The sequence below is a fragment of the Amblyomma americanum genome, chromosome 2 (assembly GCF_052857255.1).
Source record: "Amblyomma americanum isolate KBUSLIRL-KWMA chromosome 2, ASM5285725v1, whole genome shotgun sequence".
Classification (NCBI taxonomy): domain Eukaryota; kingdom Metazoa; phylum Arthropoda; class Arachnida; order Ixodida; family Ixodidae; genus Amblyomma; species Amblyomma americanum.
Genome location: NC_135498.1, coordinates 2,272,249 through 2,291,896, shown reverse-complemented (window position 1 = coordinate 2,291,896; position 19,648 = coordinate 2,272,249). Strand labels below are relative to the sequence as shown.

Below are 19,648 nucleotides of genomic sequence, written 5' to 3'. Positions count from 1 at the left end.
CACGCGTTTATACAGTAACAACTATTTAAGAAATATTTGATATAGACTGAAAGTAACAGGAAGGATATATATGTCAATGAAACCAAGGAAAATGCGTTCTTTGTTCTCTGTATATTGGCCCAGCACTTTGGTTACCATTGTTGACCAGCAGCGCAACCGATTTTAACATACCACAAAAGCAAAGAAATGGTGTATGAAGGCCAAAGTAAAGCATCGCACAGCCACGCGCAGAGCAGGCAGACAGTGATGCATCTGCCCACCACCTCTTGCGGGCCTGATTGTGGACTAGTCTGCGTGTAAAGCAGGTGCCATGCGAACACCCCCGCTCCCGCATGTTTTGATCATGTGTTGTCGTGGTAAATAATATTCTGCCAACAATGTAACTGAAGTAGGAATTGGCGCTAGCATCGTAATTCGTGGTCGCCCAGAGGTGTAGGAGCTTCACCCCCCTGTCCTCATCCCCCTCTAAAAAAGCCCTTCCTCTGCGTCTCTGTTTTAACCGGTGCTGCATTCCTTGGGGGTCTCACTACAGTGGGAAGCTTTTCAATGCATTGGCTCGCTTTGCAGCTGCAGCACCTTTTTGATGCTCGAAGGATAAGAATCGAATGTATTAGTTTCATCTGCGGAGTTCTTTTGTGTACATAGTGTAGATGTGTGGCATGGTTAAGAACCTTGGCCGGGCTTTACATTACCGAGATTTTCCTGCCTGCCCCATGGGTTTGCCAGAGGCCTCGCTGATGTCTCTTTGCAGTTTCTATCACGTCTCCAGGCATGGAGGACCTCATTAGACAGATGGAAGGATTGAGCGGCCCACGAGACTCGCCTTGGCAAGCTGTACCAGGGCCTGAGGTAATTAGAGTTTTACGCAGTCATTTCATTGGCCTAATTTATGTCCAGGCTGGTCAGGCATGCAAGACCTCAGGCATTCTTTCATTCCACACTGAGGACAGTGAAGGGAATGCCAATTTCTGGCTGCGAAAGAAAAACATTTTTTGTTCTCCTTGTAGAGATGGCTGAGTCCACAGCCACTCCACCCTCTCTCTTCAAGTTTTTTTTATCCATTGTGTCCTGTCTTGCCATGCACATTTTAGCACGTTTGCAAAGAGGAGTTTCTAAGGTTGAACTACAGTTGCAATCAGTTCACTTTGCCGCAATGGAACTGGGCCAGTGACTGTTCCACAGGGGAAGGGAAGGTTTCTGTGTAACAGTAGCTAACCAGGAGACTGCAGAGTGGAAGTGGTGTTACAGTAACTGTGCCATGTTTATTCCTCTTCTATATTGTCACAAATCTTACTATTGTTTGTTCGTTCATGCACAAAGCTGCCTGCACGCGTCTTTATCATTTTGTTTGTGACGCTAGATGCGACCAGACTTATTTCGATTGATCATGGCCACGTGCAGCTGCTTCCACATTTTTACAAATTGCTGTTGTTGCTTTTAGTTCCTTATATATCAAAGAAGGTTCCTTGCCAGCTTTAAATTGAGTGCAGCCAAGAGCTGCAGGCATTCTGTTTGACAACTGCATGCTTGTTGCTACGCCACTGCAGAGTCATTCAGTTCTTTGTGGCGCAAGTCAGCCCAATAAACAGTTCCTTTTAGAAGCCCATTCCACTGTCATTCTGACTGCCATACTAAAACATGACATCTGGTGGAGGTGCTGGGTAACAGTTTGTGTACCGTATGCCCCCTGGAAGCCGTGACGCTAACCCTCTGCGTTTCACACCAAAGAACCTGTCACCAGTTCACCGAGCCAGGTGACATCTGCAAGTGGTGCAACCCTGAGTTCGGTACCCTGCCGGACCCCACCCAGCAGTGAAAAGCTGCAGCGTCCACTATGAGCTCGCCACAGACGTTGACCCTGATCGTCATGCTGTAGCTCATGGCATTTCTCAACAGTTGGGATGATGTGACAAAAATCAGACAAGTCTTTTTTTCGTTGGAGAGCTCAGCACATGCGTGGCATGAAAACCACGAGTCTTCCATAACGACTTGGGGCCATTCAAGAAGGAACTATTGAAGGCATTCACGCGCATCATGAGGAAAGGAAAAGCTGAGCGACTCCTCGAGTCCAGGACCCAGCTCTCTAACAAATCCGTCCTCGGATAAATTGAAGAGGTGAAGCGCCTCTTTCATTGTGCCGGCGTTAAGGAACAACTCTTTGCCGGCTTCGTCCTCCAACCACCAAAAACCACCGAGGAAATCACGCAAGAATCCTCCACGATTGAGAAGATCCTCGACGTCCAGACTCGACAGTACTACCACCTGGCTCAAGTTTGTGCAGTTTTTCGGACACGATGACCACCACCAGCGACAACTTGAGGGATGTTATCCGTGAAATTGTCCGTGAGGAACTGTGACTGCTGCCATCATGCCAACCACCTCAAGAAGCGACTTTTATGGATGTGTTACGAAAAGTGCAACAGGCACTTGGCACCCAGACTTGTGATGGCCACACAACCCCAAGCCATGACTTATGCCGCCGTGGTGCGCAGCCAAAGGCGTCTTGTCACTCTGTGCCTGTAGTCCTATGCACCGCCCCAAAGATCACAATCTCCCGCCTGCCCGCATGTGTTGCAAGCTCAGCCATTTGGAGGACCCTTGATCAGCGCCGCCTGTTCTGCGTCCATTGCGGCGAACCCGGCCATATTCTTTGGCACTGCCCCTTCAGAAGAATGGGCCTGCGTGGATTTTCAGTTGATGCCCCACGACTCCTCCGGGCAACAGCCACAGGAGATTGACCAGTAGCTGCGCTGAAAGGAGTACGTGTCATCAAGCCGTCTGTTCCGCTCATGGTCACCATCCACACCATGTTTTGTGTCGCAGGCCCGCAGCTACGCAGTGGCTGTTAGCAGAAGGTCCCCCAGCCTCCGTAGAGGAAACTAAAGACGGCAACCTTTGGAGGTGAGGATTCCCACGAATCAAATGCTGAAGATCCTCCACCAACCACTCTGCATGAAGACGCCAACTCCGCATACAATGACAACCTTGACCATGACTTTACCAATCTTCAGAACGACGGCGCCACCCGGAAGAGCTCCCATAGCGCACCTTACCCACAATTCACATACCTCACGAAGCTGTGAACCAACGTTGAGGACGGCGTGCAATGCAGGAGCCAAGACAGCCGACTTAGAAGTGGCTATCAGTGGCTATAAAGTTGCCGCTCTAATCGACACATACAACCTTTGTCCGTAAAGTTTCGAGACGGAGTCCGTTTAAAGAAAATGCATTTAACATTAAAATCATTTGTGCAGCACCCCTTCGAAATAGTTTTCCTTGCAGTCTATACATAGCTTCCAACGCTTCTTGAGGTCTTGGAAACAGTTGGAAAACGCTTCTTTTGGCAGGGCTGTCAGCTCCTTTGTCGTTGCGTCTTGAATGGCCTCCATGCTCCCCATCCAGCTACCTTTTGGGGCTCTCTTCACATGAGAAAACGAAAAAATCGCATGGGGAGAGGTCAGGCGAGTATGGCAGATGGGGAAGTACAGTAATGCTGTGCTTAGCAAGAAATTTTGTCATACTGAGAGCAGTTTGTGGCATTGTGTTATAATAGAGAAGGCTGCATTGTCCAGATGCTCATAACTCGGGGCGACGGCGTTGCAGTGCATCACGCATGTGTTGGAGCACCTAATGTCGTTGATCAGCTGCTACACGGGAGCATTTAATGTCATTAGGTTGGAATGACATTCGCCATCGAACAAGTTTGGGGAACTCATTCGTATTCAATCTCGAACCGAATGTGTACTCTGTTCACCAGATATGCAGCAGAAACAAGCGACGCGAAAAAATAGCATGTGCACTGCCAGAGTTAGAAATTGTATTTATTTAGTTCTGCTAAAAAATGTTAATTTTGGTGAGAACCTCTTGACACTAGAAGGTATCGTGAACAGCTGTTGCTCTCGGTCTCAGGAGCAGCCTACCGCAGCGGCCGACCGGGAAGCAGGGCCTTTCCCGCGACCGTCGATCATTTTGAGTTGTGTGTTTCTTGCTGGTTGGCGTTCCTTGTTCGTTTAGCTCGCAAGTACTTAAAGATGTAACTGAGCACTTCACATTTTGAAAGTCATTTCCACGCTCCGCCCGCCACCATGACAACCATTTTGTTTGTTTATGTTTATCGGATTTGTGGTGGACTTTGTACCTGGCTTGGCTTTTTATGGCTAAGGTGTTGGAGAATTGCCAGAAATAATCATCATCATCAGCCTTATTACAGCCACTGCAGGGCAAAGGCCTCTCTCATGTCTCTCCAGTTAACCCTGTCCTTTGCAAGCTGCATCCACCCTTTGCCTGCAAACTTCTTAATCTCATCCGCCCACCTAACCTTCAGTCACCCCCTCCTGCGCTTACTTTCTCTTGGAATTCACTCCGTTACCCTTAAGGACCAGTAATTATCTTGCCTTTGCATTAAATGCCCTCCCCAAGCCCATTTCTTTCTCTTGATTTCGACTAGGATGTCATTAACCCGCGTTTGTTCCCTCACCCACTCTGCCCGCTTCCGGTCTCTTAACGTTACACCTATCGTTTTTCTTTCCATAGCTCGCTGCGTTGCCATTGGCTTAAGCTGAACCCTTTTCGTTAGCCTCCACGTTTCTGCCCCGTAGGTGAGTACTGGTAAGGAACAGTTGTTGTATACTTTTCTCTTGAGGGATACTGGTAAACTGCCATTCATGATCTGAGAGAACCTGCCATACGCATTCCACCCCATTCTTATCCTTCTAGTTATTTCCCTCTCATGATCCGGATCAGCAGTCACTACCTGCGCTAAATAGACATATTCCATTACCACTTCGAGCACCTCGCTACCAATTGTGAACTGCCGTTTCCTTGCTAGACTGTTGAACATTACTTTGGTTTTCTGCATGTTAATTCTTAGACCCACCGTTCTGCTCTGCCTGTCTAACTCGTTGATCATGATTTGCAGTTCACCTCCTGAGTGACTCAGCAAGGCAATGTCATCAGCGAATCGCAGATTATTTAGGTATTCTCCATTTACTCTTATTCCCAACTGTTCCCAATTCAGGCCTCGGAATACCTCGTGTAAACAGGCGGTGAATAGCATTGGTAAGATCGTGTCTCCTTGCCTGACGCCCTTCCTTATTGGAATTTTATTGCTGACTTTATGGAGGACTATGGTAGCTGTGCAGTTGCTATATATATATATATATCTTCCAATATTTTGACATAAGGCTCTTCTACACCGTGATTACGCAATGCCCTTATGACTGCTGATTTTTCCACTGAGTCGAATGCTTTCTCGTAACCGATTAAGACTATATATAGGGGTTGGTTGTATTCTGCGCCTTTCTCTATCACTTGATTGATAGTGTGAATATGATCTATTGTGGAATATGCTTTACGAAAGCCTGCCTGATCATTTGGTTGATTAAAGTCTAAGTCTAAGCCGAATATCTGTTTTGCAGCGATATCCTAAATTCCGGTATTTTCCCTTTTACTGCTAACTCGTTAATGGGCTTCCTCTTCACTAGCTTCTTCCGTTCCTTCTTCAAGTCTAAGCCTGGTTATGCAATTCCATCAACGCGTGGATTTTTTTTTTTTCAACCCGGTGGAGAATTGCGCAGCACCAGGATTTGAACACCGCTGTCTTCTTGCACGCGAGGCAGATGCTCTACCTCTATGCCATCGCTGCCTATTTTAAGCTTATATTATATAAGCTTATATTTTAAGCTTATATTATTGCACAGAAATGTTCTCACCCGTTTTCGAAACGCCACATAACAATTTCAGAGATTTTTTATTCGCGCTGATATCTTTCAGTTGTACTTTCTTTTTTTCTTTTTTTTCACTGATCGTTGCGTCCATCATTTTCGAATGACGTTATTTTTTACCGTGTAGCACCGAAAGAGGCCGAATGACATTCGATGCGTCGAATGACATTCGGTTGGAATGACATTAAATTTTCCGTGTGGCAGGGGTATAAGTGGAAAGCACCGCAAACTGAAGCCTTCAAGGAACTCCAGTGTCGTTTACAGTCATCTCTGGTCCTTTGGCACTTCAATGAAAACGCTGATACTGAAATTCACACCGATGCAAGCAGCATGGACCTTGGTGCAGTCCTTATTCAAAAAAGCGACGGACTGGAAATCGTGTTAACTAGCCGTTTCATGTCTAAAGCCGAGGTTAACTATTTGACAACCGACAAGGAGCGCCTCGCCATCATCTGGGCTATGTTCGAAATTTCACCCCTATCTGTAAAGATGCCCACTCAAGGTGGTCAGTGATTACCATGCACTGTGCTGGCTTGCCAATCTGGAGGGCCCCTACGGCCGCCTCGCTCGATGAAGCCTGCACCTCCAGGAGTTTGACACCGCTGACATTGACGTCTACAAATCTGGGTGCAAGCACCCCAATGCAGACTGCCTATCTCAAGCCGCTGTCGAGAAGCTACCAGAAGAAGATCATGAAGCCTTTTTGGGATCGATAAGCACCAGCGACTTCACGCAACACCAACGCTCGGACCCCAACTTACAGCCTTTTTTTTTTTTTTTCAGAATCTGGAAGGCAAGGCTTCTTCACCTCCAGCGGTGTTCAAGCATGGTTTGTCCACTTTGTCTGCAAAATGGCATCTATGAAGAACTTCGCCCCCAACAAGACCACATACCTCTTTGTCGTTCCTAAGTAACAATTTACCAGAAGTAATTCGGCTGTCTTCACATGACGAGCCAACAGCTGGAAACCTTGGGTTCACCCGCACCCTACACTGCATTCAACATATACTACTGGCCAGGACTGTCTGCCGACGTTGCACGGTACGTAATGCCATGAGTGTCAATGCCAAAAAACTCCACTGATCAGGCCAGCTGGACTATTGAAGCCTATACCACCACCGAGCAAGCCCCTTCAACAGATTGGAATGGATCTCCTCGGCCCTTTCCCTAGATTAACATTGGCCAACAAGTGGATCATCGTGGCGACAGACTACTTGAGCGGCTACATCGAAGCGAAAGCCTTTTCGAGTGGTACTGCAGCGGAAGTCGCATATTTTTTCATTGAGCAGATCCTTTTGCGCCACGGGGCCCCAGAAGTTCTCATCATGGATAGGGGATCTGCATTTACTGCCAAGCTTACCCAAGCCATTTTGAGCTACAGCCACACAAGCCACCAATGAACTGCAGCTTACCCTCTACACACCAACGGACTTAAGAAGCATCTGAACAACACCATCGCTGACATGCTCGCCATGTATGTTGACACAGAACACAAGATCTGGGATGCAATCCTTCCTTACATCGTCTTTATATATAACGTTTTTTTTTTCTTCGTCTTTTTGTATAAGATTTGCTTTTTAAATATGCAAACTGATTAAATGGAGCCGCATACATTTTAAAAATGACTTTCTACATGGGAGGGGCCATATTACCTTCACTTCCGGTGTAGTCACTTCCGGTGTAACTGCTCAAAGGACAGAAAATCAGTTTTTTTCATGAACAGATTTCTGTTAGGGGTTTTAAGATATTCTTTGTATGACAGCCGAAATTTCCTGTAAAAATACTTGAAATTTTACACACGTATTTTGCATTGTAGATTGAATCAATGACTAGATTGATAGCGCTTTTGCTGCGGCTTCGATGTGAAGCACACTAGGCCTAGTGACACTAGGCAAATAGCACACTACTGCAGTGCGCATCTCCCAAGCGTCGCAGGCGGTGCGTCACCACAAGGAGACGCGCCGCTAGTGTGAGTACTCCCCATTCTAGTTTTTACACGGCATAACCTTTTGTCTCTTCTGGTGTGTACGCTGAGCGTACAAGACGAGTTAGCAGCACTGAGGCACCACATGTTTGCCGTTCCGGGCGAAGTCTGGTGCGCGGGACAACATGTGTGTGGTCATACCGACTGTTGTAGGCAGTTATCATCTGTCAGCTCCCATCATACTTTCCACATGGGCAAAAATGTGAACACATAAAGAAATTTTTTAGGCTGACTTTTTTTTTTTTTTTTTCCGGATCACTGGTTACCAAGTTTAGGGGCGTGAGACCCTTACGGGAGTATGAGGGCAAATTTTTTCAATTATGAGGCTGTGAAATCGGCTACTGCAAAATTTGTGAAATGCCTGTCTGAAATTATGTTTTCGTGCTCTGCTAGATGTGTAAGGGCTTATGCAGTTGCCATTTTCATTTGTTTTAATTTTATGGTTCAATTTTTTTTTGCTCTAGCCTTATGCAAACCATATGTATTTCCGCCTCCCTCTTCAGTAATGCTTTTGGTGGCTGCAAGTACATGTGCATATATAAATTATTCAATTCAGACTGTGCAGGCAATGGACACTTCAGAGTGCCTAGAAGGCCACCCTAGGCAGCCGGCTCCCCCACCTCGCCACCCAACCACGGTGCATGCTGCTGTGCCCCCCCTGAACACCTGGTTCCGGATACCATTCCACAATGTGCTGGGCCCCAACATCCGGCTAGACTCCGCAAGGTGAGCAGCCACCTCAGTGTTCATTGAAGTCTCTTGCCAGTGTGGTCAAGAGTGGTGAAATTTTGTCTGGTCTGGTGTCATAATGGAAATGAAGAAATTCACTCTGACCATATGGGCTTGTGAACAAGGAGCCCATATGGGGTTCGAAATTTCATTTACTTCTTCCTTGGCTAAGAGTGTGGAAAGGAACCATTATAGAGATCCTGCGCTGAAGTTTGCCATGTCGACTGCAGCGCTGTAACACACAGTCTAGCGAGAGCAGCAAGCAGTTTTTGGTGCAATCTTAGGGCTTTTCCACGCCACCTTCATGTGCTTATTCGCACGAGTTTCCGCGCTCTATAGAAGCCACAAGTGCCTTGCGTCAGCTATCGGGCTACGCCGAGAGAAGCTAGGCAATGAATGCTATCATCCAAACGCGGCTCCCTTATCATTCAGAATGTGCTGTCACGTTTGTAGCGGCCCAAACACCTGACGGTAGCAGTTTTTAGCCGCCAAATGGAACAGTTGTAGTGCCACTTGGCCAGTGCAGGAGTATCATGGGCTCTAGAACATCAATTCTGTCTTCTTTCACCTAAGGCGGGTTCACACTGGCAAGTTGCAGACATCGCGCGACCGATTTCGGGTAATTAGTTACGGTTTCCGAAGCACTAGGAAAGCGGGCAGGGAGCGTAACAAATCAATTTAAACCTGTCGCGTGTCCTCTATGACTCGCCAGTGTGAACGTGCCTTTAGTCTGCGACTACATCTTTTCTTATACAAGGGGGTGCTTGTAAGTATTGAGCCTTACCCTGCAAAAAATGAACTGAAACTGCCACAATTTTCTACATATTCCCCCGGATGCCGGTACACTTGCGAGATCTCTCCTGCAGCCTTTCAAGTCCCTGCAAATAGAATTCTTCTGACTGCTAGTCATACCACACATTTACAGCATTAGTTGCCTCCAAAAATCTCCCAAACCTTTGTCCTTTTAGGTGTTTTCTCGGGAACAGATGGTAGTCCGACAGAGCCAGGCCAGGAGAATAGGGTGGATGGGGCATCAGGTTAGATCATAAGCAGGCCATTTTTGCAATACTGGCACCTGCAGTACACGACGTGGCACTGTCATTCAACAGGATGGGATGACACCTTTGGAGAGCTTTCTTCAGCGTTTTTTTTTTCTTCATATTTTGCATCAGCCTGGTCAATAACAAATAGCAATATGTTGCAATGATGGTTGAACAGCAGTAGAACAGACCACTCTAGAATATTTGCATGAAAAACACGAACGCCGACTGCACATATACACCGATGGCCCAGTGACCTCTTCCAGTTCCTCGGGCTCCGTAGTCATCCCCGTAATGACCATTGTTAAGAAAGTGAAAGCATCACACCGGACTTCATCGACTGGTGCAGAACTTACTGCTATTCGTGTCGCCATTGAGCATATCAGTGAAGAAACACCCCAGCAGTGGTCTGTTTTTACCGATTCAAAGGCAGCCCTCCAAGCCTTACAATCTGCCCATCATGAGTCCCATGAACAACTGGTCGCCGAAATCCGAGAGCTGCACCACACCGCGATCAATAAAGGGCACGGTATTGTCTACCAATGGTTGCCAGGACACAGCGGGATTGCAGGCAACCACTGCGCAGCCTCGTCCGTCCGAACTGCTCAACATGAGGGCGATTGTGTGTCCATTCCCTTCTCAAAAGCTGATGCAGCGGGCAGGCTTAGACCACTGTCGCGGGACATCACACGTGCCACATGGAATTCAGGCCAATTCTCGCATTCACGTTTAAAAACCTTGGACCCAGATATGAAGCTTCGGCTTCCATCCGGCCTACCACGACGTGAAGCAACTTTGTTGTGTCGCCTGTGGCTTGGTGTAGCTTTCACCAAGCACTACTCCTTCTTAATAGGTATGGCTGACTGCCCTGCATGTGCCACCTGCAGGTGTGATGAGACTATAGCCCGCATTCATTGTGAATGCCCTGCCTACAGCGCCGAAAGACAGTGTCTCTGCCGTGCACTGGAGCATCTAGACCTGCGCCCACTGACAGAAACGAAGATTCTCGGCCACTGGCCGCTGCGATCGTCGGCAGTGAAGGCCTCCAAGGCACTGCTCCGCTTTTTGAGGACTTCTGGCCTGTACGGTAGGCTGTGACTTTACTGAACGCTGTGACTTTGCATAGTGACTTTAATTTCCTGCAACTGTCTTTTCTCCTTCATCTTTTTCTCCCCTCACCCCTTTCCCCCTGCGCAGGGTAGCAAACCGGCTATTCTTCTGGTTAACCTCCCTGCCTTTCCACCTCCTCCTCCTCCCTTCTTATCCCAAAAAATGGTTGCCATTTGTTTCTGTCGTGACCTTAGCACATGGAACTTATTTGGCTTGGGGAAACCACTGTGCCTAATTTTTTTTTTGTCTCGGGATCATAACAGTAGATTCATGTCTTATCACCCGCCACCAGTTTGTCCAGGAAATCTCGCTCGTTTCTTGCAAAATGCTCCAAAACAGCCAGTGATATCTCCACGTGTTCCTCTTCTGTTCGGTTGTCAGTTGTTCCAGGATGCACCCGGCTGTAAGCTTTCTCATTCCTTAGTCGTTGCGGATAATGGCACTGGCTCTTTCACAAGATACCTCCCGATATATAGCAATACTTTTGGCTGATATTCATCGGTCCTCCATGATCATGTCATGAGTGACTTTTGCATTTGCAGGCAAAGAAAGACTGAGGCAAGCCTTCCATTTGGTTTCTCACTTTCAACACCGAAATGACCAGTTTTAAAATCTTCAATCAAATGTTGAACTGTTGCATATAAATGGCCGCTGTCACCCTAAGTTTGGCATTTTATCATGGATCTGCTTTGTATCTTTCCCTTGAAGAAACAGGAACTTGATTATGGTGCGATACTCTTCTGCACTGAATGTCTAGGGCGGTGCTGCCAAGTTTACTGTGGAGCATGAAGAAAAAATTAAGTTAGAATCGTATGTACAGTCGAACCTCTCTACAACGAAATTCACGGGGTGCGCGAAAAATTTTGTTGAAGCGGAAATTTCGTTGTGGCGAAATCAGCCCAAAGAACTAGGATCTGACTGCACTCTGGCACAGCACTCCGGCACAGATCTCCAGCACAGCAGATGCCGTCCAAATCGATGTGCTGTTGACGTCTGAAGAAGCCGACTCGCCACACAACACTCTAGCTAAAATGTCATGCCGGGCTTTAAAATGTGTCAGCCAGCCTGGGCTTGCCATGAAATCTTCAAAGCCCAGCATGCAAGCATAGTTCAGTGCTTTTTCTTGCAGCAAGCTTCCACTGATGGGCATTTTCTTCGCACGCATGTCGAGGAACCACGTGAACAATGCCTTTTCAAGATCCTCGTGTGCCGCTTGCGTCAACTTCTTGCGTTTGCTGGACGTCCCCGAAGAAAGAGCTGCGGTGATGGAGTCTTTCGCCTTCAAAATGGTTGAAAGCGTGTTATTGGAGATGCTGAAATCCGCAGCGATGTCACCTTTATTCCTCCTGCTTGAGGCCTCTTGGATTATGCGTGCCTTATCCCCCAAAGAAAGGAACATGCGCTTTCTGCACGGCATTGCCATGCTGGCGTCGCGTCTAGCACACTAACACAAATGAAACACCAGGCAATCACACTGCATCAGGCCGGCTCCGCTGCGCTTCTCTGTCGATATGACAGACGATATCGCACGACATGATGGACAACGGACGCTATCGAATGGCGCCACCCATTCGCACTTGACGCACTGTGGGGCACACATCGGTTCCAGCAAGCGTTTTCGGTGAAATTAATCGCCATGAATGTACGGACGGGTAACGTTGTGCTTGTTTTGTCGTAAAATAAATGCTAATCCCATCTTCACTGAACAAAAGGTTCGTTGAAGCGGAAACGCACCTGAAAAGATAATTCGTTGTGGCGAGAACTAGCATGCATTGTTTTCTATGGCTAGCTGACAGGGAATCTGAAATATTTTGTTGAAGAGGCGTTCGTTGTAGCGGGGTTCGACTGTAGTTGATTTTTACACCATTAAATACAGACAAATAGTCAAGTACAACCTACAGTTTACAGTCTCCTAGATTATAAGGTGCAATACTTATCAGCACCCCCTCGTAGCTGCCACAGTGGCGGCTGTTATGGCAGTCGGCTGCCGAGTCCAAGAACACGGGACCGAATCTCGGCCGCAAGTGTCACATTTTGATGGAGGTGTAGTGTGTCATCTCGGAGCACATGTGCCTGCACACTCTTGTATTGTGCCTGGAAGTAGCATAAATTGCCTCCACCATGCACCGTCGGCTTGGTTGGGTGTACACTTCACTTGGAGATCAGATTTGTGTTGCACGAAATTGCATTCAGGCCTGGTGCAATGTTTTTGAAAGTTAGTACCTGGAGCCTCGCATTTGTGTCTGCAACAATGATCGAGCCATGCAGTGAGACGACAGCTGGAATGTTCCTGTTGTGCCAGGTGGTAATTACAGTAAGCTTGCATTCTCTTTTTGCAACCTGAGGCCTCCAGAGCTCAGCAGTCCAGCAGACACCCCATTGCATGGCTTGGATGCTAGTCTTTTCGCAAGCAAGATGGCCTGCAGAATTCAGATGCATTCTCTTTTTGCATCCTGAGGCCTCCAGAGCTCAGCAGTCCAGCAGACACCCCATTGCATGGCTTGGATGCTAGTCTTTTTGCATGCAAGATGGCCTGCAGAATTCAGAAGTGCTCTGTTCTTGTGGGGTGAGCAGTTTTGTACAATGCGACCCTGTTTCTCTCAATTTGCAGGTTGTTGGCCGAACGCTGTGACCTGAATGAACGGCGGGCATTTGTGTTCGTCTCACGTACGCTGCTCGCCAACGAACGCCTGCAGGTCAAGGTGGTAGGCACGGACACTTCACTATCGGGCTCACTGGCCTTTGGTTTGACGACCTGTGACCCTGCCACCCTCGGGCAAGCAGCTGCCCAGCTGCCCAGCGACCTGGATGCCCTTCTTGATCGGCCCGAGTACTGGGTGTTTCAGAAGGACATTGCCTGTGCACTCAACGATGAACTCGTCTTTGTCACGGGCGATGATGGTATGGGAAAATGTAAAGTAGAACCTCGTTATGATGAACATGGATATTATGAAGTATTGGATATATTGAGCTGTTCCTAAGTATTTTGTGGCAAACACATGCATGTTTTTATATATCAAACGTGATTTGCTATAAAACGGTTATATATCGAACTGCCAAGCACTATGTGGTGCCTGCTCAGATGGCAGACGGCAGGTTTTGCCTCATTACACTGGTGATTGGCGATGGTGCAGCAAGCGTTCGCACCACTGTTTACACTTTATCTCGCATTTTCCAACAGTGCTGCAGAAGATATGGCAGTGAGAATAGCTAGAAGCCAGGCAGTCGGTACCCGTTCGTGCCTCTCGCATTCGTCAATAGTGTTCCAGAACCAGCGACATGGCCGGTTGTTGCAGCTTTCTAGCAGCCATCATCTGCTCAGAACGATTGTCGTGGAGCGGAGGCGGTGAAAACAGCGATAGCTTTCGTCCTGACATCCGATTTTTTTTTACGCAAGGAAGCCACCCTAGCTGGCTTTTGACTTGCCTTCGCCATGTGCTGTGGTGCTGTGTGGAGAAGACAACTTAACTGGCGTTTGCTGCTGTGTCTTTTGAGGCCTGTGCAGTCAGCACATCCGGCTTCAAAATGGTGCTAAAATTACGGAAACGGTCTCGCCCAGTTGCCATTATTTCCTTGTCTAATTTTCACTTCTGCAGCACAAGTTTTTGGCAAAATTTTATGTTGAGAATTTCAGCTATATTGAACTATATTACAATTTTTTACGTAGTTGTTGTAACAAAGATTCACTATGCCTTTTTTTTTATTTCTTCCTTGAGAGCACTACCCAACTGCTTCCCGATCACAGTATACTATCTTTTCTGTTCACTTTCGTTAGTTTGAACTCAGTTAAGCTGCATTGGGGCCCCGATAACGTTCAAATCAACAAGTCTTTACTGTATATCAGTTGATGGCATGGCATCAAGGGCTTGACCTGATAGTTTGAATGTTTGCCAGTTCTAAATTGCAGCTAAATAAAGATGTAACGAATTTTGGTGTTACAAAAACTTGGTTGTAACAAACAACTTTATTTACTCACGTAATCCTCGCACTTTTTTTCCCTGAAAATCAACGCGAAGTTTGGGGGTGCGATAATTATGCGGGGAAAATTTTCAAGCAAATGTTTAGGAGCGTTAAATGCAAAGATGAATGGGTGCAAGATCAGGATTGTCAGGTCCGCAATTGTAAATATAATGAAAACATTACTTTCAAGCGTAACTTACCTTCGTTGTGAAAGTAGAGGGTGAACGTAAGCTCAAGCTGCTAAAGCACTTTATTTGCCGCGCGCAACCTCCCCGTCACTACTCGCGGTGCGTATGTCCTGCAGGTAATTCTACTCTTCATCAGAGTCCGTGTCGACACTGGAATCGATGGTTTCTTCATCTTCCTATGCTTCTTTGTCGTCCGACACCAGGTGGTCCTCGGTCGCACCCAGGTCGTTCGAAATTCCTCTTTTCTTGAAGCTTCTCGCCACTATGTTTACATCAATCATCCCCCGTGCCTCTGATACCCAGCTGCACAGCAGCTCCACGGACGGTCTTTTGATCTTGCCGCCCGGCGTCAGAGCATGTTCACCTTCGGCCATCCATTCTGTGTACAGCCTCCGGACGTTATCTTTAAATGGCTTGTTCAAAGATACGTCAAGAGGCTGTAGCATTGATGTGAGGCCGCCGGGTATAACAGCCAGGTCCGTGTGCAGTTCCTTGAACTTCGCCCGAACCGACTCTTGAAGATGGCCCCGAAAGCTATCAAGCACGAGGAGCGACGGAAACAGAAGCGCTCCCGGTCGCCGCCCCCACACAGTCTTACCCAGTCCACCATAAGGTCCGCGGTCATCCACCCCTTTTCTTGGACGCGCACGTGTATACTAGGGGGGAGCTTTCCTTTCGGGACGGTCTTCCGCTTGAAAATGACGTACGGTGGGAGCTTCTGCCCGTCCGCCGTCACGCCTAGCATGACCGTGCACCTCTGTTTTTCGGCACCTTCTTCCATTGCCACGATATACTACACCGCTGACAATGCTATGCTGAAGAAAGTGCTCTTCTAACTCAAAAAGCCTATTTTTAAAAGTTAAGTAAGGTCTTTGGTGAAACACCCTGTATAGTGCACTAACAAGGGGACACTGGCAGGGCCGTGGGGGTGGCCACTGTTCCAACAGGAATTGTGGTACCGCAGTTAACATCTTCATTATTATTCAGGTAATCAGAGTGTAAAGTAAAGCACGTACTAGGAATTATACCTAGTAAGGCTGTTGAATTCTCAAGTTCTAAGCCTTGTTTCCTGGAACGAAGTCCGATTTCAGCTCTGTGAGGTTTCAAAGAACTGGCTGCAGCACTCAAAATACTTCTACAAAATTCTACTATCAAATCAAAGCCTTTTGGCGGCGTTGGTGTGGAAATATTTTATTCATACTGTGATAGTTCAGTACAATCGTATCTTCTTTCTATTTTTTATTTTCGCTGCAATTGCGGTATAGGAAACCAGTGCGGCAATGTGGTGGGCAAAGCCAGTTACTGTAGTCTTACAATCGCAATAAAGCAGCAGCATAGCCACCTTGGCGCTCGCTCCACCTTGCATTGTATGAAGTGCTAAAAAGAAAAAGTTGTGCTGCTCTCCAAATAACACGAACATCTCTTAGTTTATTTTTGTCCCTGGGGTGACGTGTGACCACGTAATCATGCACCTGATTTTATGACCCATATTTCTTACAGGCATGGTAGGGAATTGACACTCAGCATTTGGGTAATGCGTAGATGTGCAAGCAAAAAAATCACGGACGGTTTAGCTTGGGGTTAACCACGAATTATCGAGCGCTAGCACCATTAGCCCTGGTTTTTCATGGTTTATCTTGACTTTCTATGCTTTTGCTTGACCTGAACTGGCTTACTTCGGTTGCTTTATAACATGATGTAAGTTTGCATGATAATGCATCATTTTAGACTTGTACTGCGGTAGAATTGGTCATTCTCTACATTCACAGATCCCTGTTAGTCCTGATTCCGCTCCTGGCGTAGAGGTGTAGCATTTAAGCTACGCGCCGTGCCCTGCGATGGCAGCGACTTATGAGACCCATGTTGTTAATGAGGAATCTCTAGCAAATAATTATTAATTGAACTGCCTTGGTGTTCAGTTTGCTCACAATTCGGTGGGCAGCTTGTGGGACATCACAACGTCACGTGACCAAGGTGGCCCACGTGCAAGACGCAGGCTTTGGAGAGGCAGACAACCACTTTTCGGCGGAGTGGAAGCGCTAGGGCACTAAAATGGCTACCACAGGAATTGTTCACTCCAGACTTTGGGAGTTAGTGATTACCATTAGCCAGCCCAAATGCTGCATTTTAGCGACCCATTTGATTTTCAAGTCGCCTGAATGTTTTATGTTAAGCGACAGCATAAGAACCTCACTGCAGCGGAAAGCTGGCATCGCACTGGGGGAAGACACTAAAGAAATAAAAAACTTCATAGCTGGGGAAGCGAGATCCGAACCTGCGGCAGCACTAAATCGGTTCCGTTGGCTGCTGGTTCAGTGGCATTTTTTATCCGGGTTGTAATGACATCAGGACTTTATTAAATGTTTCATGTATGTGCGCTTGCACAAGTGAGTGGCTTTAAATACGTGGTTGAAACAATCATAAATCAGTTGTAAGTCCGGTGACAGTCTGTGTGTGTCTTCTCCTGGTCCTGCCTTCTTTTTCGCTGTTTTTTTTTTTCTCTTGAACATATATCCAGTGGCCACATTTCAAGTTGTCTTATCATTTTCAGCTTCATATTGGTCTAGTTGAAGTACTGAAGCACAGTTTAAAGTATTAAATGTTTTTAGCTCCCATTTTGATGAAATTCTGGTTTATGAGCTTATGAATTAGTCGAATCCCGCTTCAACGAAATTCACGAGAGTCGCGAAAAATTTTTTTGGAGCGGAAGCTTCGTATTCGTGAAATCAGGCTACAGATTGACAGATTCGACCGAGTAGTTCATGAACAACATTTATTTTACAAAAATTTGTCAGTTTTAGTGTTTTGCCAATTCAAAATCTGTGCCGTGGCGATTTTCTTGGCTTTCCAAAAGTCTCGGAATTGCGCAATAAATGCACCCGCTACATTTGCTATCAAAACTTTTTTTTTTTTTCAAATGCGTTTTAAAAGCGTCCTTCAATTCATCATGGGAGAACCTATAATTAGACCGCGCTGCCTGGAGGCATTTCAGCGTGGAATATGCGCACGTCAGTGCACGTTGAGTAGTGGTCACATGTACGTCAAAACCAATCCTTTAGATGACATGCCAGAAATGCAGTTGCTCCAATTCTTCGAAGACGTTTTATGTTTTGCAACGTGTGGTACGAACATACCGCCGGAGTGGCATTCTGTTGAGACATCCGCCAAGAACCACAAACAGTCACAGTGGCTGTATTCTGTCAGTGCCGGAGTGCCGAGACAAAAAGAAAAAAAAAACTCTATCACGATGCATGCCTGCAGTGTACAAGCGAGCCTAGAGTGGCCTGGCTGGCGCCATACTTCCTGCAACGACATGCCGCCCACTGACGCACCGTGCGACAGCGGATCATTGCACATCGCTTGCTCGGTGTCGCTAGGCCTAATGCCTAACGTGCTTTGGAAAGAAGCCTCGCAAAAAGCGCTCTAGAACTAGCCGCCGGTTATCATATAACATTTAACATTTTCACCAATTTCCGTTCACACGATTTCTTCACACTGAAATGGACGCCGTATAACCCATTTCCATTATGCCTTCATCAGCTAAGCGAGCGAAAAAGGTGAAAGCTACCTTGCACCAACGACCGCGGTTGGCAAACGCGGAGTCCGGGCCGTCGGCAAAATTATTGTAGGCAGTCATAGGCCGCAGCGCACCTTTATGCGTACATGAGTGCGCATTAATTCCGATTCTCCACAGGATGTCGGCTGCACTATTGAAAGTGAAAACGGTCTTCGGCAGCGGTGTTTGGTGAAACCTAACGAGGTACAGGCATGTGTGGATGTACAAAAAAAAAAAAAGGCTGCTTACTCGGAAAAATTTTGTTGAAGCAGAACCTCGCTCCGAAAATTGTTTGTTGTGGGGGGAAAATAATTGCACTGCCTTGTATGGTGTGCTGACAGGGAATCTGAAATAGTTTGTTGTGGTGGAAATTTCGTTGTTGCGGCATTCGTTGTAGCAAGGTTTGACAGTACTCCGAAACTTCTATGAAACATGGTGAAATTTTCCGTTTGAATGCTATTCAGCAGGAAAAGAACTAGTATACCACAGCTAAGCTACGAGCGGGATTTGAACCAGCACAGGCACAAACAGAACAGGCTCATTCTGTGCCTCAGCATACTTAACCACCATATATACATATACGCGCTGAGACTGGGGAGCGCTACACTCAAGACAAGGGGACAACACCACATAAGAACACCACGAGACACGAGTGCAATGTGGTGTTGTCCCCTTGTCTTGATTGTAGCGCTCCCCAGTCTCAGAATGTATGGCCAACTAGCCCTCTACGAAGCTTTACTGACGTATATACGCGATTGTAAGTCGACTTGGATGTAAGTTGACCCCCCCCCCCCCCCCTTGATATCGCAGGTCGGGAAAAAAAATTGGAGGTTGCTTAAACTTCACCTTTAAAAGCAGAACACGGTAGCATTATCCAGCTGCCGTCATTTCTCGTCAGCCACTATCGGGAGCTGTGCACAGGCGGGCTCGTGGGCACATTCCAAAACGAAAATTTTAGTAACTGGACTGGTGATCCACACTCGCGTTTCCATCGTCATCGTCCAGTAAAAGCCCCCACTTCGCAAACAACCACAGCACGTCGTGCCGCAAAATCCCGCACTTCGCAAATAGCTGCACCACAACATCACGTGGAACCGGTGAAAGTTTTGCCTCGCTGCAGCCACCACACCTGGCTGTATCACCCATTCCGAAACATCGAACTTGCGGCGTGGTACGCAGTTGTTCATTTCTTCGGTGTATGACACCCATTCTGAATGTAGCCATATACGAGCATAAACGTGAAGGCTAGCAAAAACGGTTCAGCTTAAGTTAAGGACAACGCAGGGAGCCATGGAAAGAAAAATGATAGGTGTAACGTTAAGCGACCAGAAGCGGGCAGAGTGGGTGAGGGAACAAAT

At 47.0% G+C, this 19,648-nt stretch overlaps 1 protein-coding gene across 2 annotated transcripts in view; it reads left to right on the top strand.

Annotated features, from left to right (window-relative positions):
* Positions 1-19,648, top strand: part of neur (E3 ubiquitin-protein ligase neur) — a 63,919-nt gene that overhangs the window by 22,049 nt on the left and 22,222 nt on the right. For both annotated transcript variants that reach the window (XM_077652801.1, XM_077652802.1), the window contains exons 6-8: positions 752-849; positions 8,264-8,433; positions 13,198-13,487. In XM_077652801.1, coding sequence (XP_077508927.1) covers positions 752-849; positions 8,264-8,433; positions 13,198-13,487 — 558 coding nt within the window. The remainder of the gene's footprint in view (positions 1-751; positions 850-8,263; positions 8,434-13,197; positions 13,488-19,648) is intronic.